Source organism: Musca autumnalis, unplaced genomic scaffold (assembly GCF_047663935.1).
Source record: "Musca autumnalis isolate F117 unplaced genomic scaffold, ASM4766393v1 scaffold_4, whole genome shotgun sequence".
NCBI lineage: Eukaryota > Metazoa > Arthropoda > Insecta > Diptera > Muscidae > Musca > Musca autumnalis.
Genome location: NW_027411977.1, coordinates 51973636 through 51998259, shown reverse-complemented (window position 1 = coordinate 51998259; position 24624 = coordinate 51973636). Strand labels below are relative to the sequence as shown.

Below are 24624 nucleotides of genomic sequence, written 5' to 3'. Positions count from 1 at the left end.
ATTTTGTTAACCGAACTAGCTGTAATTTAACATGTATGGTTTTCAGAGGTCCCGAAACCTCTCCACGAAAAATCTTAATATAGGTACATGTTTTGGAATAGCCCCCATATAACGCTACCCCCTATTTACGATATTTTGAGGATCTTAGCTACAATTTTTAACTGAATTAACTGTAATTTGACACTTGAAATTTTCAGTGGTCACGACACTTCTCCACCAAAAATCGTTAACATAGGTCCATGTTTTGGTATGGCTCTCATATAACGGTACCTTCCGATTTACGGTAATTATACCCTACACCACTATGTGAGGAGGGTATTATAAGTTGGTTTTGGCCAAAAAGTTTGTAACGCATCGAAATAATGGTCGTAGACCCATACTTATATATACCAAAATGAATGTCTCGACGAGCTGAGTCGGTCTGGCAATGTGTGCCCGTCCGTGTGTCTGCCCATCTAAACCTTGTAATCACGCTACAGGTCACAATTTTGATCAGATCGTCACCAAATGTTGGGTGTTGATGAGGTTCCCGGAGGGGAAGAAGCCTATTGATTTTGGTGATGGTCGGATAATATCCGCCCCCTGAATATTATCCGACCATGAGCAAAAAACTTATTTGGAGGAAAAGTCAACGTTTTATTTCAAAGCGAATATCTCCGCATCTATAAGGGGTATATTAAAAGCAAAACCTGCTAATAAAAGTAGAAAATATCACCTTTACAACGATGTATAGTATGTTGTCGTAGGTGTTCAAACCACGAAGATATCGCAATAGACGCTAATACAACGACGAATGTCTCAGCTTTGGTTGGTGAGCTTCCAAAAGCAAAGACTGACTATGAAAGTAGGATATCCCAACTTTACGATGATGCAAAATAGGTTGGCGTAGGTGGCCAAATAACGGAGATATAGCATTAGTCGGTAATACATCCCGTTTTTTCAATTTTTTTTGGAAATAGCGTTACAGGTCGCAATTTTGATCGGATCGTCACGAAATTTTTGGGGTTAATGGGGGTCCCACAGAGGAAGAAGCCTATTGATTTTGATGATGGTCGGATGATATTCAGGGTTGGAATGGGCAAAAAATTATTTGGAAAAAAGGCCAACGTTTTATTTCAAAGCCAATATCTCTGTGTCTTTAAGAGGTATATCAAAAAAAAAAAAAAAAGACCTGGCAAGGAAAGTAGAAAAAATCACCTTTACAACGATGTAAAGTAGGTTGTCGTAGGTGGTCAAACAACAAAGATATCGCAATAGTCGGTAATGCATCCCATTTTCCGATTTTTTTGTAATCACGCTACAGGTCGCAATTTTTATTGGATCGTCACGCATTTTTTCCATTTTTTGTAATCAAGCTGCAGGTTGGAATTTTGATCGGATAGTCACGAAATTTTTGGGGTAGATGGGGGCCCCACAGAGGAAGAAGCCTATTGATTTTGGTGATAGTCGGATAATATTTAGGGGTCGGAATGGGGAAAACTCATGTGGAGACAAATTCAAAGTTTTATTCTTTGTGAATATATCGGCTTCTAGTAGGGTTATTCCAACGGCAAAGGCCGTCAATGGAAGAAGAAAATACTACCTTTACACTGGTGTAAAGTAGGTTGGCGGAGGTGGTCGAACAAGGGAGATACCACAATAGTCGGTAATGCATCCAATTCTTCCATTTTTTTGCAATCAAGCTATAGGTCGTAATTTTGATCGAATGATCTCGAAATTTTGGTTGCTTATGGGGGTCTCAGAAAGAAAAAGGCATATTATGTTTGGTGGTAGTCGGATTATATTCAATAAAATAAATGTTTGATAGTGAAAAGCTTAGATACAGGGGTTGTGGTGTAGGGTATCACATGGTCGGTCCCGTCCCGACTTTAGCCTTTGCTCACTTGTATAGGTATTGGTTTCCGTTCAGTTAGGTCCAATTTGGCAGCTGCAGTTTCAAAAGGCCAAAAAACTTCTGCACGAAAAATGGTTGAGATAGGTTCACTTTTTGGTATAGGACTCATCATATAACGGTACCTCCCGCTTTAAAGCATTTTGAGGCTTTTCTGACCGAATTAGATTAGATGAAATTTGATGTTCCAATGAGCAAAAAATTCTCCACTACAAATTACCAAGATAGGTGTACGTTTTGGTATAGCCCTCACATAACGGAAAGCCCGATTTTTTGTATTTTGAGGATTTTAGCTACAATTTTTTGACCGAACTGGATGTAATTTGAGATTTGAGGTTCTCAGTGGTCACGAAACTTCTCCACCAAAAATCGTCCACATAGGTCTATTTTTTTGGTATAGACCCTATAGAACGGTGCATTTTTTACCGAAGTAGCTGTAATTTGACATTTGAAGTTCTGAGATGTCCCGAAACTCCTCCATAAAAAATCGTCCACATAGGTCCATGTTTTGGTATATACCACATATAAAGTTACCAACAGATTAAAGACACTTTTAGATACATTTTTTGACCTAATTTAGGCATTTGGGGTATCCGTGGTCGAAGAGTTTTTGCACCTAACAGGAAACTAAGTATTTTCATTTTAGTTCAGAACATTTTATGTTGGAGGGTGTAAAAAGTTCGTCTCGGCCGAACTTTATGTTTTTTACTTGATTTGTTTGGACTTCCTACCCTCATCAACTGACCAAAAAAAAAAAAAACAAAAACAAAAGAAAAAACAAAACCAGACACAATAATTATGCCGTATATAAAATATATTGATTTTTTATCACGAGTTTGCTTTAATATCTGTATGTACCGTAATGAGGGGCTATACCAAATCATTGACATATACCAAACATTTTTAGTAACCAAACTTCTTCATAAAGGACTCGAAATATTAAATTATTTTAGACTAAGTTTGGAAGAAATTTTTGAAAATGTTTTAGAGTTATCTTGGGATGGGAGAGGAACTCTTATACTTCACTTTTTTCGAATTTTGTGTGGGAGGTACCCGAAGGTGTAGACCATAGAACATATTCCAACCTGATACATGACTGGGTGAAATAATATGATGTGCAAAGTCTGCACCAATCAGAAACTGCCTGCGAGAATTATTTTGCGGATTTGTCATTTTGTGTGGTGCCGTCAGGGTTTCTTGTAAAGGGAGCCGCTTGGACAACCTGCTGAAAAAAAATTCAAGACGATCCAAGAGGAGCTCTTAAACTTCACTTTATCCGAATTTTGTGTGGGAGGTACCCGAAGGGGGTGTAACATGGACTAATCTAACCTGATACATTAGTGGATGAGCGGATTTGCCATTTATTTTGGGTGGTGCCGTCAGCGTTTCTTGGAACATTTTGCCCAATATCTCAGGAAGTGTGGACTTGCGCAGGAAAAAAATTGTACCGCCGTAAAGGGAGCCGCATGGACAACTTATTGAAATAAATGTCAAAACGATCCGAGAGGAGCTGTTAAACTTCACTTTATGCGAATATTGTGTGGGAGGTACCCCGAAGGAGTGGACCAATATAGTGCATATTCGAACGAATAATACGATGTGCAATGTTTGGAACAAATCGATTGCTCCCTTCGAGGAAGGTACCCGAAGGAGTGGACCGATAAGGCCCATCTTCGATCTTAAACTAAGTTTGGACAAAATATTACGATACCCAAAATTTGGTTCGAATCAGTTGATCCGTTCGAGAGTTATCGTGCGCACCAGTCAGTCAGACAGACAGATAGACGGACGGACATGGCTAAATCAATTCCAAATTGTCTGAAATGAATTTCGTCCAAACATACTTGGGGTCTAAAACCAACCGTTATTTCGATGAGGCCCATTTTTGGCCGTATCAAAGTGTATATACCCTTTTAGACTAAAGGCTGAGGGTTTTGATATCGCTCCAGCATACATATTTGGACAATATTTGTTTGTTATGTCTTTAATTATTAGACATTAGGGTTATGAATTTTTGAAATTTTTTCTCAAAAATGATTTCCTGTAGCGAGAATGAATGAAATTCTGCTTATTAATGCCTAACATAACCTTCATTCCATTTTATTATAAAAAAAGGTTCCGCACTTTGAAAAAATATTTTTTTGAAAAAATTCTATGAAATATAAAAAATTCAAAAAATAACGAATGAATGAAATTTTGCCTATTAATGACTAAAATAACTTTTATTCCATTTATATTTTAAAAATGGTCACGCACAAACCACTTTTAGTTTATAATATATGAAATAAAGTTATATATAATATAAAATGATATATATGTTATAATACGATGATAAAATTAGTGACAAAGTTAAATAACTGTTTACAGTAACTTGAATAAATTTTCAAAATTTCTGAAAAATAAAAACTTTAAAAGCTTTTTGTGCACAAGATTTCTTTATCGAATCACTTTATAATTAAGATTGTATGCAATCTTAGGTAAAAACTCATCAAAATATCATACAGGGAACCATATTAGACATCCATTGGAATCTTATTGCAATCAATCTCTCAAGTCAAGTCGGTTTCTATCCAAAATGTCAAATACCCACGGTTCTCTTGAAACAGCTTTAAATTAAAGGAGCTTACACCTGGGAAGTTTTTGCGGATTCTGAAACTACAATGTTCATAGATGAGATAAATAAAAAAATCGCATTACCACTTTTTTAATAAATCGCGGTGAAAGTTCATAATTTGGTTTTGTTAGGTTTTCACGATTTTGCTTGGAATACACAAGTCCTTTCGAAATGGGGTTAGAGGAAATATTGTACTTGTTAAAATTCTCTACAAGATTGAACTTTACGATATTTTCGTAGGTTTTACCATTTTTGAGATATATAAGTTCAAATTGGGACAATTCACTGACTGTATCGTCTCCTTATAAAACAATGTCATGTACGGTACACCTTAACTAACATTAAAGCTCTGTTCCTTTACCTGCCTGAGGTTACCATTTCTTACCATTTTTAACCTGCAAAGCGTTCCTTTACTTTAACAATCATACGATTTATATGATAGCAGTTCACCACTTTTACCATTTTTGCCACTGTTACCATTTTTTAAAGTAAAGGAACAGACCATAAATAAAAACCTCTTACACCTGGAAAGTGTTTGCTGATTCTGAAACAGTCATGTTCATAGATGAGAAAAATCCAAAAACAACAACAATTCGCTGGAGGAATTTTCCCAGGTGTAAGCTACTTTCATTTAAAGTTGGTTCAAGAGCACCGTGCACCATAAATTAATAAAAATTCGGTACTTACTCTTCATCTTCTGCCAATGCTGTTTGAAAACGTGGCTGTACATAGGTCCAGGCACCTTGATTTTTATGCTCTTCTTGGGCCCAAAGAACTTCGGCATTTTTATATTTCATTATTTCCTCTCTTATCAAATCATAAGGAAAGGGACAAATCTAATAAAAAATTAACAAGAAGTTATATAAAATTATTTTTAACAATAATATTTTTATCTTCCCCACCTGTTCCACACGTATTAAACAAATTTCCTTCTCTGCCTTTTTATCAGCTCTCGCTTTAAACAAATCGAAATATACTCTTCCCGAACAGAACACCAATTTGGTAACACAATCTGGATTTGCGGCAGCTGGACCTTCATCCGTAATGATTCGCTTAAATTCTGTACATTCTGCCATATCCGCAAAGGGACTCTTAGCCAAGGGGTGTCTTAACCCCGACTTGGGAGTACACAAAATCAAGGGTTTACGAAACGGTAAGGCAATTTGCCTTCTCAGGATGTGAAATAAATTTGCCGGTGTTGTACAATTGGCCACAATCCAATTTGTTTCGTTCAGTTGACGCAAAGCAATATCTTCACAATCACAAGGGGGTAAGGTGTCCGGATCATCATGACACATTTGCAAGAAACGTTCCAGACGACATGACGAATGTTCTGGACCCATACCTTCCATGCCATGTGGCAGTAGTACTACTAAACCCGATTGTCGTACCCATTTCATTTCACCGCAGGATATGAATTGATCGAATATAGCCTGACCTGTATTGCTGAAATCACCAAACTGGGCTTCCCACATTACCAAAGCATTTGGATTGGCCATCGAATAGCCATGTTCAAAACCCAACACCGCATATTCACTGAGGCTGCTGTTGGATACGGTATATGTTGCTTGATCAGGATAGAGATTTGCCAAAACATTGTAATTTAGTTTGTCGATGCTTTGATGCCACAACACGTGATGACGATGTGAAAATGTACCACGCTCCACATCTTCACCCGAAAGACGAACATGTACACCTTCTTTCAAGAGAGTGCCATAGGCCAACGCTTCACCCAAGGCCCAATCGGCTAACCGATCCTTCAACATTTGCTGGCGTCCTTGTAGAATACGTTCGATTCCTCTGAAATGTGAGTGCGGGTAATATAAGTACATTTGTTTGTATGTTTTAAGGTATATATCAGTTTCATATTTTTAATCAAGATATAAACAAAAATGTCGGATAAATGACATAAAGCTCTCCAAAATATAACAACGACCAGTAAAAAATTTCGTGATTGCAAGGAACCTCAAATGTCCAAGTACGGGTAGTTCAGTCAAAAAATGCAGCTAAAACCCTGAAAATACCTAAAATTGGGAGTTACCGTTATTTGGAGGCTATCTATACCTAAACATGGACCTATGTTGAAAATTTTTGTTGGAGACGTGTTGGGACCACTAAGAACTTCATATGTCAATTTATTGCTAGTTTAGTTAAAAAAATTAGTCAAAATACCGAAAATCGGGAGGTACCGTTTTTTGGGGGCTATACGAAAACATGGGCTGATATAACCCATCTTAGAACTTGACCTGCCTATGGAAAAAATATACTCGACTGCAAAAATATAGCTCTCTAGCTCAATTTTTATGGACCCTAGAGTGATTACAACAGACTCAGAATTTTAACCCGATTAAGAAGGTATATACTTTATATGGTCCCAAATGATTATTTCAATACATTATAAACAAAAAACAAACGTAATATACCCTTCATGCTATATACCCTTCAGTCCTACGGCGGCGGTTCTTCGACACTGGATTGACCCGGTAGCTCATTACATCAGTGTTCCCGTCAGCGGTTGCCGTCTTAATATAATATATATATATTTGTTCCCCAAACATCCCATAAGGGACAAGGGAGACTTCTCTCATATCAATGAGTGCACCCCGATTCATATTAGCTCAGTGATATGGGACCTACTGTTTATCGCCGAGTCCGAACGGCGTGTCTTAAGACACCACTTTGTAGAGAAGTTTTACAAGGCTGAAATACTCAGGAAATGTCGCTAACATTACTTGGGGGGTATTTTGCCACCGTTGAAAAGTGTTTGATGTTTCCTGGCCGGGGAATCGAACTCACGACCTTATGTGTGCAAGGCGGGCGTGCATACCATTGCACCACGGTGGCACCAATATTAATGTACATACATAATTATGTTTGTATGTGTATATTTTTCTGTGTTGGGAGAAGCATATCCAGGCAAGGAGGAAAACCCTTCAAACTTCAGTGAGGTGCTATAGAAGCCAGGAGTGAGTGTATCTCATGGTATGCTCTGGACTCGTCCATGTGAAGAAATACGACAGGGACTATGCTTCCTGCTGCGAGAACACAGCCCCCAGTGAATCGCCGTCGTCATCGGGGACTCCACCAGGGGGGACACACCAGGCGGGGACACACCAGACGTTAATGTTCCAACCTCTGAAAATGCATCCGTTTTGCAATTTAATTGCAATGGACTCCGAGGTAAGATCGAAGAAATCTCGGATTTTGTGATTCGGAAGAATATCATGGTTATGGCGGTGCAGGAAACCAAGCAATAAAAACAACTGCAACAGCGTAACATGGATTCAGAACTGGAAGAAGCACGACAACAGCCCTCAATGAAGTCACGGCAAGGATCACAGAAGGACTAAATAGTAAGAGACCACATAAAAGAACCATATTTGTGGCTCTTGACTTTTCGGAAGCCTTCGACAAGGTAAACCACTCCATTCTCCTGAGAGACGTTATGGAAACCTCTCTCCCTAACTACCTAAAGAGGTGGTTGGTTAACTTTATGGCCGGAATAGTGCTATGTGGAATTTCAAGGACAGAAGTCCCCCCAGGAAGAACAAGCAGGGAGTACCTCAAGGGGGCGTGCTATACCCACTGCTTTTCAACTTTTATGTATCTAAGGCTCCCAACCCACCTGATAATGTGCAATTAATATCCTACACTGACGACTATAATCGTACAGTCTACCGGCAGAAACATCCAAGACATAGAGTTAAAGATGTCTTCGAAGACCGAAACCAGCAGACATCCACCCCAAGTCCTGAACTACTATCTTGACATCGTGGACAAAAGAGGAAAACGTTCAGCTAAACATACACATCCGCGGACAGGTCATCCCTACGACCAAGTACACCAAAATACTGGGCGTAACCCACAACAATCTCTTCTATTTTTTTTTTTTTTTTGTAATGCTGAGATAGTGTCTGGGAACGTCGGGAAAATAAACAAAATACTCAAAGCGCTTGCTGGTAGTACTTGGGGGAAAGACCAGGAGACCATCCTGACCACCTACAAAGCCATAAGCCGTCCCTTCATGAAATACGCAGCCCCAGTATGGTTACCAGGACTAAGCGATGGCACTGCGTATCGCTACCGGGTGCCACTCTAAGGCCCCCGAATACCATTTACACCACGAAGCAAAGCTTCTCCCGGTGCAACCACGCTGGACTCTATTAACAAGACAGCATGCACCAATGCAGCAAACGGGACCATCCAAACAACGAAAGTTACACCAGACCTCCCCCTGAAGGAGATGTGCCGAACAGACACGACTTCCGTAAGGAGCTCCCAAACATTCCCAAATCTCTCAAACCCCATCGAATGATGACATTGAAATTGGCCTGAGGCAGGTTCACACAAGGGTGGTAAAGGACCATATCTCATCTTATACAAGCAGTCAGGGATGCCAACTGTTCCGAGGTAAAAATCGCTACAGCCACATACGCACAATAGGTCTGTAGCGATTTTTACCTTAAAGCAGTTGACATTCCTGCTTAAACAGTGGTTTTTGTACGTCAAAAATCACCACAAGTAGCGGGAAAACCACCAACTTGGCACCCCTGCAAGCAGTGTTGTGCCCGGTGGGAGACCCATAAGTGATGATGAGACGAAACTACCTTGGGAGACCAGAGCTATACTATCTCATCTTCGGTCTGGTATCTCTAGGTACCTCATTAGTTATCGCTCCCTTCTGAATCCTGAGATAACACACACGCCCGAAATGTGGCAAAACACCGCACATCATACGTCACATCTTCGCATGTCCTGCAAATCCGACGGACCTGACACCGGAGTCACTATGGACACATCCAGTCCTAACGGCCCGCTTTTTGGGGCTGGATGTGGATGCCTAGATGCCTACTTACTCTTTTTTACTATCGATACTTTAACTGTAGGGGTTTCAACAGCAACTGTAACAGCGTTGTGATGGTTACAACGTAATGAGGAATGATCGCACCAGAAGAGAATGTGGGGGATTAACTTTTCTATTGCACAAGGTGGTAACTGTCAGTGTGGAATTGCCGAGGTAGAGTTGCTTGACGTATACACTACGGCGATAAATAGCCGCTTTTGAAATATCATAACAGACTGGTCTTAGATCGAGGAAATAGGAAGGATCGCACCAGAAGTGGAGATGGGGAATTAGATTTCCTGTTGCATCGGTCTGTTCAATACAGACCTATCTCGCTTGTGCCTGGCTCTGATGATCCGTACATGTAATCTATGGGGGCAGCAGTCAGATGTGGAACTGCAGACGTAAAATTGCTTAAAATATACATCCCGCCGACAAATAGCTGCACTCCAGGTTATAGGCCCAACATTAGCCTGCTTTTAGAAGGTTATAACCTACTGGTCTTAGGGGACATATTTGTGGCATTCGTTCCGAGCAGATTGATAACTCTATGTTTTGCAAGGCCATTGAGGACGTTCCTACCGCAATTAGCGGAGAGTGTCACAGTTCGCCAGGCATAACCATCGAGTCAACTGGTACAACAAATAACGTCACCCATCATTTCTCTTGGGTCGGACCTTCTCCTCTTAATTGTATCCATCAGCAGATCGACTTCACTGCCTCTGAACGCCAATTTTCATCAATAATCGGAAAGGTAATAGCCTAGTTGCAGAGAGTTCAGTAATCACTGCTTCAGAAATTTGTCTAAGCCTTCTAGTGTTCAGATAGCCGAGAGGACGTTCCAAAACATCATCGGTTTGCTCGCTATATACATTTTACTCAAATACCCGAAGTGAGGCAAATTCTTCTAGCAGAGGCGGCTGGACTAGTAAATGAACGTGATGAACACTGGAAGTAAATAGGTTGGTCGGTGAGTAAGAGCGGAAGAAGTGCTTGTACTACGTGCAGAGCTGCAACATTGGAGCAGGAATTACTGATTTTTCGGGCAACGGTTAAGTGACTGTAGAACCCCGAAATAAGTGGAATAAGACCTCAGTTACTTTAGACGACTGGTGATTCGAAGAGGTACGCAAGTTTTTTTAATTGGCAATTTATCGAGCACCTCTCGAATAATACGTCGCATTAGATCTCTTCCCGCCGAGGAGTAACTGCCACAATTTACAATGGATGATGTTGCGCTAAATCAAAGCATTAGGCCCTGACGGTATCTCCATAGTAATGTTGTAACAGCTGGATGAGCCGGGAGCCGAAGCCTGGAAAATGGGCAGGATGGTCCCGCTATTGAAGCCAGACAAAGATGCTAGTAAAGGTGAATCGTTCAGATCATCTTCATACGTAACGATTTCAATGTCGTCTGGAGGGGCGGGGAATACAGGATAGGTCCTCGGCGTCAGAAATATCTAACCTGTTGTCGATCATCAGCATATCTGTCGAGAATAATCCGTGCGATAGGACAGTGATGGTGACGCTTGACTTATCAAAAGCCTTTGATACTGTCAAGCACCCCACGCTGTTTGAGAACATCGAGCAGACAACCCTACGGTCAAGTTTGGATAATCAATTATATGTGAGAACACCAGTCGTACCACCAAAACTCGTAGAGTGAACCAGGGACTTCCGCAAGGTGGGGTTATATCTCCGAAACTGTTAACCTAGAATCTTGGGATATTTGGTGGTCGGAATTCTGCTGCCATCGACCATGACAACTCAGTGCTCATCTCTGTCGTCTATGTGGTGAACAGAGTGGCCGTAGAATTAGTGGCGGATATTTGGATATTCCTCGCGTGGAAAAGGGTGTACGATCAGACAAATAGGAGTTCAGCCTTTCATAAATGACATCAGGGTAGGTACCTGATGCATACGTTACGATCTCAATGCAGTCTGAAGGGGGTGGAATACAGGAAAGGTTAAACAGCTCCGGAGATATCATTCCAAATTGTGAAACTCCCCGTTTTACTCTATGGGTTTTGCCGTAGCAAAAACTCTTTCTCGGCGTCAGAAATAGCTATCCTGTTGCCGATCATCAGCATGGGTTTCGTAAGCAGCACTGCATGCCATCTCCACGCATATATGTGGAGGACTCTAACAGAATAATCCGTGCGTTAGGACCTTTAATAGTGTCAAGCACTCCACGCTGGTTGGAGACTTCGAGCAGACTACCCCGGCCAAGTTTGAAATGTTGGATAATAAATTTTATGTGTTAACGCCAGTCGTACGTGAAGTTCAGGAACAACAAATCAAAACTCCGTAGAGTTGAACAAAGAGTTTTCCAAGGTGGGATGAAATCTTCGAAACTGTTTAACCTCTTTCTGTTTGAAACAGAGAGTTGTCGAAGGTGGCATGATATGTCCGAAACTGTTTAAACTCATCGCCTCACGCGGGAAAACGTTGTAAGATCGGACAAATAGGATTTCAGCTTTTCACAAATAACATCAGAGAAGGTACTCGACGCTACGATCGTTACGTAAGCGGATTATTGTACGATCCTGGTGTCGGGTACATTCTCTAATTTCATTTGTGAAAAGCCACTTTTTCCGCCCGAGGAATATGCAAATATCCGCCACTAAGTCTACGGCCACTTTGTTCACCACATGAGCTGCGGAGATGAGCACAAAGTTGTCGATTTTAATATAATTCCGATAACATTCGCAGCATGTTCACGTCGTCGGCGCATGCCACAGTTTTCAGCGACAAGCTGAGATGTAGGAACAAGAAACCTTTTTGACCACATATAACACGATAGTTCGGTCTGCGGTAAGCTATGCGGCACCAGTGGGGTCCACAAATATGAGTGCGACGCGATGGAACAATATTCAAATCTTTCAGAACACCGCCCTGAGAACTGCAATAGGATGCCTTTCCATATCATCGATAGAACATCTGCTGTACGCCAGTACTTGCTCATGAGAGCCATCCTTATCACAATATGGTAGATAGGACCCTCACCGAGGCATGTCAGAAGGGATCTTCATGATCTAGAGATAGTGTTTCACCACACTGTCGATGGTAATAGAATTCCTACCACTAACTACATTCGACGACATGTTCACGTCGTCCGCGCATGTCACAGCTTTCAGTGACAAGCTGAGATGTTGAACTAGGCAGTGAACTAGGCAGGCATGATCTAGAGATAGAGGTCCAACGTTTCAAGAGATAACCTCTAAATCAACTAACAGAAACAGTCGGAGATTTCATATGCAACTGTGGTGGGTCCTCGGAGTACATCCCCCATCTATCGCAGCTGAAGAACATCAGCTGTTACGACACACCCGAGTATTTTTGGCTCAAGTACTTTCGGATACTTGATAGGATAGATAATTCTGTACAATACATCTGCCCATCAAAAGGTACAGGTCCGCACAACACTCTACACCTTTTCAACTGCCCTGCCAAACCTACACGACTAACTCTAGTAGCTTTGTGGTTACAAACCATCGAAGTAGTCACATTTCTAGACCTGGAGTTAGAGTCACACCCGGATTAAGCAGGAAAACGAACATACATACAATCATATCATATACTGTTACAACAACATCATGTTAGATACTCACTTGTGTATAACAAATTGGGCTTCCGCTGGTGGTGGTGTAGAGAATTTTTGTGCTATATGTAATAGAATTTCCTCCTTAACGCCAGTCGGAGGCACTTGCATGCGATCTTTGCCATCAAAAAATCCCGACCAAGGTGAATCAATCCAGTCTTTATACTGAAAATAATTTACCGAATTTTTAAATAAAAAATAACATTAAAATTCTTTCCTTTTGGCAACCTACACTAATACTCTGCTCTTTATCGGCTTCCTTGAAACCCTGCTCCAATATATTATCGTATTCGGTAACAATGGCTTTAAATTCTTCTGAGCTTAGAATTTTTTCCTTTACCAATTTTTCCGAATACAATTCTAGAACCGGTTTGTGTTTGCGTATCTTTTGATACATTAACGGTTGTGTAAACATCGGTTCATCGGCTTCGTTGTGGCCATTACGACGATAACCAACCAAATCGAGAACTATATCATTGCGCCATGTGGCTCTCCATTCCGAAGCTAAACCACTGAGAAAGACTGCCGCTTCTGGATCATCAGCATTTACATGTAAAATCGGTGCATTTACCACCCTTGCTACGTCTGTACAAAAGGGCGAGGAACGATGAAAACGTGGATCCGTTGTAAAGCCCACCTGATTGTTGATGACAATGTGTATGGTTCCATGATTTGTATACGAGGGTAGATCGGATAAATGTATACTTTCATAAACCACTCCCTGACCACAAAATGCCGCATCACCATGTATCAGAATGGACATAACTTTACGTCCCTCCGAATCGCCTTTGTAAAATTGTTCGGCTCGTGTTTTACCCATCACAATGGGATTGACAGCTTCCAAATGGGAGGGATTTGCCACTAGGGCGATGCGTACATTTTTATTCGTTACACGATTCAGACGTTCCACATAGGTGCCCAAATGATATTTGACATCACCAGAGCCCTGTTTTGGACCAAATAAATATAAAAAAATATAAATTGTAAAATTTATAATTTTGAAATCGAATAGGAATCTGGTACTCTTTCAGTCCAAACTTACCGAATCTTCTGCTTCCAAAATTCGAAATTGTGCAAAAATTTGATGCAATGGTTTGCGACAAATATTGGCCAAGGTATTCAAACGTCCACGATGAGCTAAACCAATAATGAAAGATTCAACACCCAGCGCTGATGAACGATCAATGACTTCCTTCAAACAGGGTATCAATACTTCACAGCCTTCCAAACCGAAACGTTTTTCCGAAGACCATTTCTTTGCTAAGAAATTTTCAAAACTAAAATACAGAAATATTACAATTTTTCAAATATTCTCCAAGAAGCACTTACGCCGTTGCCCTTATTAGACGTGACAATATTAATTTCTTCTTTTCAGGCGACATCTGTAATTGCCCGGGTTTTTCAATACGTTCACGTATCCAACTGCGTTTTTTCGGGCAAAATATATACATGTATTCGATGCCCATGGTGCCACAGTAGATATTTTCCAGGCGTTTGATGATTTCACTGGGTAGACGATGTGATGTTAGGATAACAACTACTGTCTTCGCTTATAGATTACTTACCGAAAACTTAATTCCTGTTCATCACCACCAATAAGGGTTGTAGCTCCAGCCAATTTAAATGTTTGGTCCAAATTTCTGTCCTCTATAAAAACAATTAAAAACGGCATTAATTTCGGCTTTTTATACACTCCACCATAAAAATAATTGAAACCAGATTTCAGCAATTTCGATTGAGTGATGTGGCTGAAACGCTAAAATTCTCAAAATCGGGAGTTTTCGTGGACATTTACCGATAATTCTTTGCAGGTATGAATGAAAAGGAGACTAAATACGAAATTGTTGCAATTTTGATTGGATAATGTGACTAAAATAGTCAAAATACCTAAAATCGGGAGGTACGGTTCTATGAGGTCTATATGAACAAAACCGACAAAATTTAGGTGGAAAGTTTTTAAATACCGCAAATCGGGAGGTGTTGTTCTATGGGGGCTATATGAAGACGTGGACTGATACCGATTAATTTCAGTTGAAAAGTTTTGCACCTCCAATGAAAACTTAATATCAAATTTCGGTCACTTCGGTTGGAGATTGAGGTCAACACCGGGAGGTACCGTTCTATGGGGGCTGTATAAAGACGTGGACCTATTGCAACAAATTTCAGGGATATTGAGGCCACAACCTTCAAAATATCGCAAATCGGGAGGTACCGCTTTATGGGGGCTATGTAAAGACGTAGACCTACTCCAACGAATTTCAGATGGAAAATTTTATACCCTCAACGAAAACAAAATACCAAATTTCAGCCATTTCGATATGATATTGAGGTCATAACCTTCAAAATACAGAAAATCGGGAGGTACCGTTCTATGGTGGCTATATGAAGACATGAACCGATTCCGATTAATTTAAGGTGGAAAGTTTTGTAGCCACAACGACGACTAAATACCAAATTTCAGCCATTTCGTTGGGATATTGAGGTCACAAACTTCAAAATACAAAGCATCGGGAGGTACCGCTCTATGGGGGCTATAAAAAGAAGTGGACCGACCTATTCTAACAAATTTGAGGTGGAAAGTTTTATACCCACAACGAAGCCAAAATACCAAATTTCGCCCATTTCGGTGGGATATTGAGGCCACAACCTTTAAAATACCGCAAATCGGGAGGTACCGCTTTATGGGGGCCAAGTACAGACCGATTCCAACAAATTTCAGGTGGAAAGTTGTATACCCTCAACGAAGATAAAATACCAAATTTCAGACATTTCGGTACGATATTGAGGTTATAACCTTCAAAATGAAGAACATCGGGAGGTACCGTACTATGGGTGGCTATATAAAGTCGTGGAAATATTCCAAGAATTTTCAGGGGAAAAGTTTTATACCCCCAACGAAGACAAATGTACAAATTTCAGCCATTTTCGGTAGGATATTGAGGCCACAACCTTCAAAATACCGTAAATCGGGAGGTACCGTTCTATGGGGGCTATATGAAGACGTGGACCTATACCGATAAATTTCAGTTGGAAAGTTTTTTAGCCCCAATGAAGACTAAATACCAAATTTCAGCCATTTCGTTGGGATATTGAGGTCACAACCTTCAAAATACAGAACGTCGGGAGGTACCGCTATATGGGGACTATAAAAAGAAGAGGGCCTATTCCAACAAATTTCAGGTGGAAAGTTTTATACCCACAACGAAGACAAAATACCAAATTTCAGTCATTACGGGGCCGCAACATTCAAAATACTGAACAACGGGAGGTACCGTTATTTGGGGCTATATAAAGACGTGGACATATTCCAAAAAATTTGAGGTGGAAATTTGTATGCCTCCAACGAAGTCTAAGTACCAAATTTCAGCCATTTTGGTGGGTTATTGAGGCCACAACCTTCAGAAATACTTCTAGAAGATGGCTTTAATGTCTTCTCATTGAGGACTTAAAGGCCATCTCATAGAAGACTTTAGGGTCGCCTCATAGAAAATTTTAAGGTCATCTCATAGAATACTTTAATGTCTTCTCATACAAGACTTAGAGGTCTTCTCATAGAAAACTTGATGGTCCTCTCATAGATGACATGAAGGTCTTCTCATATAAGACTTCAAGGTCTTCTCATAGAAGACTTCAATGTCCTTAAGTTTGTGAGGAGGTTCGAATGAAACAATTGTCATAAAGCTCCCCATCGAGAAAATTTCAACTTCGCACACTGAAGCAATACTTTGAAACATCCAGTTCTAAAGGGAAAGCTTTCGATTAATGCCGTTTTGGGCTCCTGAAAAGCTCCGATGAAGCCAAGAGAATATCGCTAATAGAACCCCAAAGAAGAGTCTTTCAACAGAATAAGGGAAGTGGAACGACTGGTGGGAATCAAAAGTATTGCCAAAAAAAAGTATTCAACAAAGTAAAGGAAGAGAAGCAATTGGTGGTCAGTTAGAAGTGCAATCAAGAGCACAGTGAACTATTCCTAGACTGTGGGTTCATCAATTCGGCTTTGCTTCATTCGCACCCAATAAGATACTGCAAAAGGCTGCAAGAAGTCAACACTAGTACAGACAATGCATTTCTCTGTATTATGCTCTTCCGCGTCGGATAATGGAAAGATCTCTACTAAATGGACACAAATCGACCAAGCTCGTAGAATTTAGTAGAAATCGAAAATATTACCAAAAAAATCTCTAGGTTGCTTCAACTTTCGAATCTTTCAACAGAATAATCAAGGTAATTTACTGGTGGGCAGAGAGAAGTGCAAACACGGCCATAATGCAACTGGACACACCTGCGGTAGTGCGGAACTCTTCTTAGACCATGGGTCGACCATGTCGGCTAGACCTCATTTACAATCCGTAAATAACTGTTTGCTAAGAAATCTACCCTATGATAGCCGACCTATCAATAGATATCATGCACTTCCGTGTCGAACACTGCAGGAACCTCATGAATCTTCAAGGGTAATCAATGAAAATGGGAAGTTTAACAGTAAAGGAATTGCGGTCCCCAGAATTGCCAGTTTTTTCGCAGCAACCTTGCAAATCTAGACCAAAACCGGATGATTAATCTGCACCAGGAATGGTCTCAGATAAACTTAGAGTAGAATTATTGAAACCCAATGAATGCACCAGCTACTGTCGTGCTTTCTAGAGCAGCGTACCATTTAGCTAGTCAGATCTGAAAAACGGGTCAAGTTTATCAACGTTGGAAATTAGGTGTAATACCTGGAAATCTAATTCAGGACGGGAATGCTAACGATTGAACTAAGGTGCAACACCCTGAAATACTCAAGAAATGTTACCTACATTACGCTGAGGGGTATTGTTGCCGCGATTGAAAATATGAATTTGTCTGGCAAGGAAATCAAAGCCATGCATTGGGTATGCAAGGCGGCCGTGTTTACCAATGCACCCAGTGACACACCTGCGAGAACTTATTTGGTAAAAGTTGGAGACAAATTGTCCACTGGGCATATATAACCTATCAGGGACGCGGGTAGGTCTTTGCCAACATACATTAAACTTCTACCCAACCTTTCAACTGCCGAAACGTTTGTGTCAAATCTGTTTTTCAATAAAAATACACACCTTATACTACGCAGGATGTAATCTCTAAACTAGGATCTATTGATTTACTGATACTTCGTGACACTTACGAAGGTTACAAATATAACCGACAGCTAAAGTACTTGTGATGCTAGTGGTGACATCTCTCTACATCCACAAGCTGAAACCACTTAAAACTAATTTATCGCAACTTTTATAGAGTCTGCTTCCGGAATGGTCGTAAAATTAAAACTGTAATGTGAATTCAAAATTTCTTAAGCAATTTGGGCCTGAAACTGGATCTAATGTTGGGAGTCATTACTTTCGATAGTTATCGTCACATTTTAGTTGATCAGGATGCGAGGAGTTTCCCACGAAAACCAATGTACCTCAGTAAACAGAACAGCAAAGAGAACCTTTGGTAAAAACTTCAACAAGATCCTCTAACAGCCCTTAAACCAATAGTTTTGAATAAAAATAGATTATATATAGAAATGTGCCTAAGGTCAACTGAAGATCATTGGAGGTATTCTAAAGCCAACAGAAGATCTTTGGATGCCTTCTAAAGACAACAGAAGACCTTTTGAGGTCTTCAAAAGACAACAGAAGACCTTTGGAGATCTACTAAAGCTAACAGAAGACATCTTAAGGTCTCCACAAGACGACAGAAGACCTTTAGAGGTCTTCTAAAGAAAACAGAACATATCTTAAGGTCTTCTAAAGACAACGGAAGACCTTTTGAGGTCTTCAAAAGACAACAGAAGTCTTCTAAAGACAAAAGAAGACCTTTGGAGGTCTGAACACCTTTGGAAGTCTTCTAAAGCCAACAGAAAAGCTTTGGTGGTCTTCTAAAGACAATAGAAGACCTTTTGAAGTCTTCTAAAGACCTTTGGAGGTCTTCTAAAGACAACAGAAGACCTTTGGAGGTCTTCTAAAGGCAACATAAGATCTTTGGAGGTCTTCTAAAGACAACAGAAGAGCTTTTGAAGTCTTCTAAAGACAATAGAAGACCTTTGGAGGTCTTCTTAAGACAACTGAACACCTTTGAAGATCTTCTAAAGCCAACAGAAGACATCTTAAGTTCTTCTTAAGACAACAGGAGACCTTTTGAAGTCTTCTAAAGGAACAGAAGACCTTTTGAAATCTTCTAAAGACAACAGAAGACCTTCTAAACGCAACATAAGATCTTTGGAGGTCTTCTAAAGCCAACAGAAGACCTTTTGAAGTCTTCTAAAAACAACAGAAGACCTTTGGAAGTCTTCTAAAGGCAACATAAGACCTTTGGAGGTCTTCTAAAGGCAACAGAGGACCTTTTGAAGTCTTCTAAAGACAACAGAAGATCTTTGGAGGTCTTCTAAAGACAACAGAAGACCTTTGGAGGTATTTTAAAGACAACAGAAGACCTTTAGAGATCTTCTAAAGACAACAACCTTTGGAGGTCTTCATAAGACAACAAAAGACCTTTGAAGGTCTTCTAAAGACAACAGAAAACATTTGGAGGTCTTTTGAAGGGAACATAAGATCTTTGGGGGTCTTCTTAAGACAAAAGCGGACGTTTTGAAGTCTTCTAAAGACAACAGAAGATCTTTGGAGGTCTTCTAAAGGCAATATAGGACCTTTTGAAGTCGTCTAAAGACAACAGAAGACCTTTGGAGGTCTTCTAAAGACAACAGACGACCTTCTGAAGTCCTCTAAAGACAACAGAAGACCTTTGGAGGTCTTCTAAAGACAACAGAAGACCTATTGAAGTCTTCTAAAAACAACAGAAAACCTTTGGAAGTCTTCTAAAGGCAACATAAGATTTTTGGAGGTCTTCTAAAGCCAACAAAAGACATCTTAAGGTCTTCATAAGACGACAGAAGACCTTTGGAGGTCTTCTAAAGGCAACAGAGGACCTTTTGAAGTCCTCTAAAGACAACAGAAGATTTTTGGAGGTCTTCTAAAGACAACAGAAGACCTTTGGCGGTCTTCTAAAGCCAACAGAAGATCTTTGGATGCCTTCTAAAGACAACAGATCTTCTTAAGACAACAGAAGACATCTTAAGTTCTTCTTAAGACAACAGGAGACCTTTTGAAGTCTTCTAAAGGAACAGAAGACCTTTTGAAATCTTCTAAAGACAACAGAAGACCTTCTAAACGCAACATAAGATCTTTGGAGGTCTTCTAAAGCCAACAGAAGACCTTTTGAAGTCTTCTAAAAACAACAGAAGACCTTTGGAAGTCTTCTAAAGGCAACATAAGACCTTTGGAGGTCTTCTAAAGGCAACAGAGGACCTTTTGAAGTCTTCTAAAGACAACAGAAGATCTTTGGAGGTCTTCTAAAGACAACATACGACTTTTTGAAGTCTTCTAAAGGAACAGAAGACCATTTGAAGTCTTCTAAAGACAACAGAAGACCTTTGGAGGTCTCATAAAGGCAACATAACATCTTTGGAGGTCTTCTAAAGCCAACAGAAGACCTTTTGAAGTCTTCCAAAGACAACAGGTATTCTAAAGGCAACATACGATCTTTGGAGGTCTTCTAAAGCCAACAGAAGACATCTTAAGGTCTTCATAAGAAGACAGAAGACCTTTGATGGTCTTCTAAAGACAACAGAAGGACTTCGGAGGTCTTCTAAAGACAACGGAAGACCTTCTGAAGTCCACTAAAGACAACAGAAGACCTTTTGAAGTCTTCTAAAGACAACAGAAGACCTTTGGAGGTATTCTAAAGGCAACAGAAGATCTTTGGAGGTCTTCTAAAGACTACAGAAGATCTTTTGAAGTCCTCTTAAGACAACAGAAGACCTTTTGAGGTCTTTTAAAGACAACAGACAACTTTTTGAAGTATTTTTAAGACAGAAGTCTTCTAAAGGCAACATAAGATTTTTGGAGGTCTTCTAAAGCCAACAAAAGACATCTTAAGGTCTTCATAAGACGACAGAAGATCTTTGGAGGTCTTCTAAAGGCAACAGAGGACCTTTTGAAGTCCTCTAAAGACAACAGAAGATCTTTGGAGGTCTTCTAAAGACAACAGAAGACCTTTGGCGGTCTTCTAAAGCCAACAGAAGATCTTTGGATGCCTTCTAAAGACAACAGATCTTCTTAAGACAACAGAAGACCGTTTGAAGTCTTCTAAAGGAACAGAAGACCTTTTGAAGTCTTCTAAAGACAACAGAAGACCTTCTAAACGCAACATAAGATCTTTGGAGGTCTTCTAAAGCCAACAGAAGACCTTTGGAAGTCTTCTAAAGGCAACATAAGACCTTTGGAGGTCTTCTAAAGGCAACAGAGGACCTTTTGAAGTCTTTTAAAGACAACAGAAGATCTTTGGAGGTCTTCTAAAGACAAAAGAAGACTTTTTGAAGTCTTCTAAAGGAACAGATGACCATTTGAAGTCTTCTAAAGACAACAGAAGACCTTTGGAGGTCTCATAAAGGCAACATAATATCTTTGGAGGTCTTCTAAAGCCAACAGAAGACCTTTTGAAGTCTTCCAAAGACAACAGAAGACCTTTGGAGGTCTTCTAAAGGCAACATAAGATCTCTGGAGGTCTTCTGAAGCCAACAGAAGACATCCTAAAGTCTTCATAAGACAACGGAAGACCTTTGGAGGTCTTGTAAAGACAACAGAAGACCTTTTGAAGTCTTCTAAAGACAACAGAAGATCTTTGGAGGTCTTCTAAAGACTACAGAAGATCTTTGGAGGTCTTCTAAAGCCAACAGAAAACATCTTAAGGTCTTCATAAGAAGACAGAAGACCTTTGATGGTCTTCTAAAGACAACAGAAGACCTTCTGAAGTCCTCTAAAGACAACAGAAGACCTTTGGAGGTATTCTAAAGGCAACAAGAGATCTTTGGAGGTTTTCTAAAGCCAACAGAAAACATCTTAAGGTCTTCATAAGAAGACAGAAGACCTTTGATGGTCTTCTAAAGACAACAGAAGACATTCTGAAGTCCTCTAAAGACAACAGAAGACCTTTTGAAGTCTTCTAAAGACAACAGAAGACCTTTGGAGGTATTCTAAAGGCAACAGAAGAATTTTGGAGGTTTTCTAAAGACTACAGAAGATCTTTTGAAGTCCTCTAAAGACAACAGAAGACCTTTTGAGGTCTTCTAAAGACAACAGAAGATCTTTGGATGTCTTCTAAAGACTGTAGATCTTTTGAAGTCCTCTAAAGACAACAGATGATTTTTGGAGGTATTCTAAAGGCAACATAAGATCTTTGGAGGTCTTCTAAAGCCAACAGAAGACATCCTAAGGTCTTCATAAGAAGACAGAAGACCTTTGATGGTCTTCTAAAGACAACAGAAGGACTTCGGAGGTCTTCTAAAGACAACGGAAGACCTTCTGAAGTCCGCTAAAGACAACAGAAGACCTTTTGAAGTCTTCTAAAGACAACAGAAGACCTTTGGAGGTATTCTAAAGGCAACAGAAGATCTTTGGAGGTCTTCTAAAGACTACAGAAGATCTTTTGAAGTCCTCTTAAGACAGCAGAAGACCTTTTGAGGTCTTTTAAAGACAACAGACAACTTTTTGAAGTCTTTTTAAGACAACAGAAGACTTTTTGAAGTCTTCTAAAGCCAACAGAAGGCCTTTTGAAGTCTTCTAAAGACAACAGTCTTCTAAAGGCAAGTGAACGCCTTTGGAGGTCTTCTAAAGCCAACAGAAGACATCTTAAGGTCTTCACAAGACAACAGAACATCTTTGGAGGTCTTCTAAAGGCAACTGAACGCCTTTGGAGGTCTTCTAAAGACAACAGAAGACTTTTGGAGGTCTTCTAAAAGCAACTGAACACCTTTGGAGGTCTTTCAAAGCCAACAGAAGACATCTTAAGGTCTTCACAAGACAACAGAAGACCGTGGTAAGTCTTCTAAAGCCAAGAGAAGACCTGTTGAAGTCTTCTAAAGACAACAGAATACCTTTGGAGGTCTTCTAAAGACAACAGAAGACCTTTTGAAGTCTTCTAAAGACAACAGAAGACCTTTGGAGGTCTTCTAAAGGCAACTGAACACCTTTGAAGGTCTTCTAAAGCCAACAGAAGACATCTTAAGGTCTTCACAAGACAACAGAAGACCTTTGGGGGTCTTCTAAAGGCAACTTAACACCTTTGGAGGTCTTCTAAAGCCAACAGAAGACCTTTGGAGGTCTTCTAAAGGCAACTGAACACCTTTGGAGGTATTCTTAAGCCAACATAAGACATCTTAAGGGGTTCATAAGACAACAGAAGACCTTTGGAGGTCTTCTAAAGGCAACATAAGATCTTTGGGTGTCTTCTAAAGACAACATAAGACCCTTCGCATTTTAACCCCGCTAAATCCAAAACCTCGATAAATCTATAAAATGGCCGGTCACTTGGATTACGAAGTATTGGAATTAAGTTTGGGTGTAAGTTACCTTTAAAAAAATCAGCTTTGATAAAAACATTTTCATTTGCATTCAATTGCATGCCACACTTGGTCATTGTCTTATTATGGGTTATAATGCCCAGAGGATCCAAATTGGCTGCTAGAAAACCACGAGTCTGATAGCTGCGTATTATGTCATGGACCAAAATATTATCATCTATGGCTTTTTGCACCATACCACCGCCACTACAAAATTGTGATAAAGACATTGTATTGCGCTGTGGATGAGACTCAGCGGGTACTGGTTCATAAACACCCGAACGAAAATAGGCATCCCATGACTAAAACATAAAGTTGGGATTTGAGAAATTAAAGAAAAAAGATAATTATTAGTCGTTGGTATACCGTGTGAACACAAGTTGAATCACGTTGCCACGCCCGATACATATCTTCAACGTAAGTGGCACTTGACCCACCACCAACTGCTGTTGTTGGGAGTTGTGAAACTGTTTGTGAGGACTTTTCAGATTTTGCAGTTTTACTCGATGCACGACAACATAATAAATTTATAACATTATAACAGGATTCCTTTAGTAGAGGAGAATGTTTGTATTTGCTTTATTAGGGAAATTTGGATTTTATTTAATAACTTACCACAAGAATTTGTTGTTGATTTCTTAAAGGCAATGGACATTGTTGGACACTTGCAAGAGATTTAATGCAATTCCTTTTCATTATTTTGTTCATTATACTAATTAATTAAATAAATTTCAAAAAAAAATGTTGTTTATTAAAAATATATGTAAATGGTAATTGCTTTTGAATTTGTCAGGTAAGAAAAATAATTTCCAATGTCATTGAGATTTGGTATAATAAGCAGGGAACAATTATGTATAATCAGGTAGTAAAGGCCTGCGTACATAAGCTGCCTTGCCTGATTGCCTTGCTTTCCTGCTTCATTTCTGACATAATAAAAATAAAACAATAAAGAAGGCCGAGCAAATTTCGAACTGGGTTGCCCTTTTCTTTTTTATTCTTTTATCAGAAGTAAGCATGGTAAGCAGGCAAGGCAGCTTATGTACCCACCTCTTAAAAGTTACAAACTATACAAGAAATGTATAACTTCAATTCAATGGCGATTTCAATTTGCTGTCTCAATAAACTCACAAACACGGCCTGGGAACTCGAAATGATAATGGAGAACGGTTCGTCGACTTTTGCAATGCACGAAGAATGGTTATTGGTGGTACCATCTTCGAAGACAAAGACTGCCACAAGACTACTTGAACCCCGCATGATCGGTATAAAG

The 24624-nt window shown here is 39.9% G+C and overlaps 1 protein-coding gene across 1 annotated transcript in view; it reads right to left on the bottom strand.

Moving 5' to 3' along the window:
• The window catches only part of LOC141404293 (2-oxoglutarate dehydrogenase-like, mitochondrial), a 99337-nt gene extending 75111 nt beyond the window's left edge, over window positions 1-24226 (bottom strand). The window contains exons 1-10 of the mRNA XM_073987756.1: window positions 23970-24226; window positions 23721-23903; window positions 23365-23656; window positions 14515-14596; window positions 14279-14455; window positions 13992-14226; window positions 13182-13895; window positions 12960-13114; window positions 5408-6305; window positions 5193-5341 (exon numbers count right to left, since the gene is read on the bottom strand). Of these exons, the coding sequence (XP_073843857.1) occupies window positions 5193-5341; window positions 5408-6305; window positions 12960-13114; window positions 13182-13895; window positions 13992-14226; window positions 14279-14455; window positions 14515-14596; window positions 23365-23656; window positions 23721-23903; window positions 23970-24062 (2978 nt within the window). The 5' untranslated portion in view covers window positions 24063-24226. The remainder of the gene's footprint in view (window positions 1-5192; window positions 5342-5407; window positions 6306-12959; window positions 13115-13181; window positions 13896-13991; window positions 14227-14278; window positions 14456-14514; window positions 14597-23364; window positions 23657-23720; window positions 23904-23969) is intronic.
• Window positions 24227-24624: the final 398 nt, after the last annotated feature.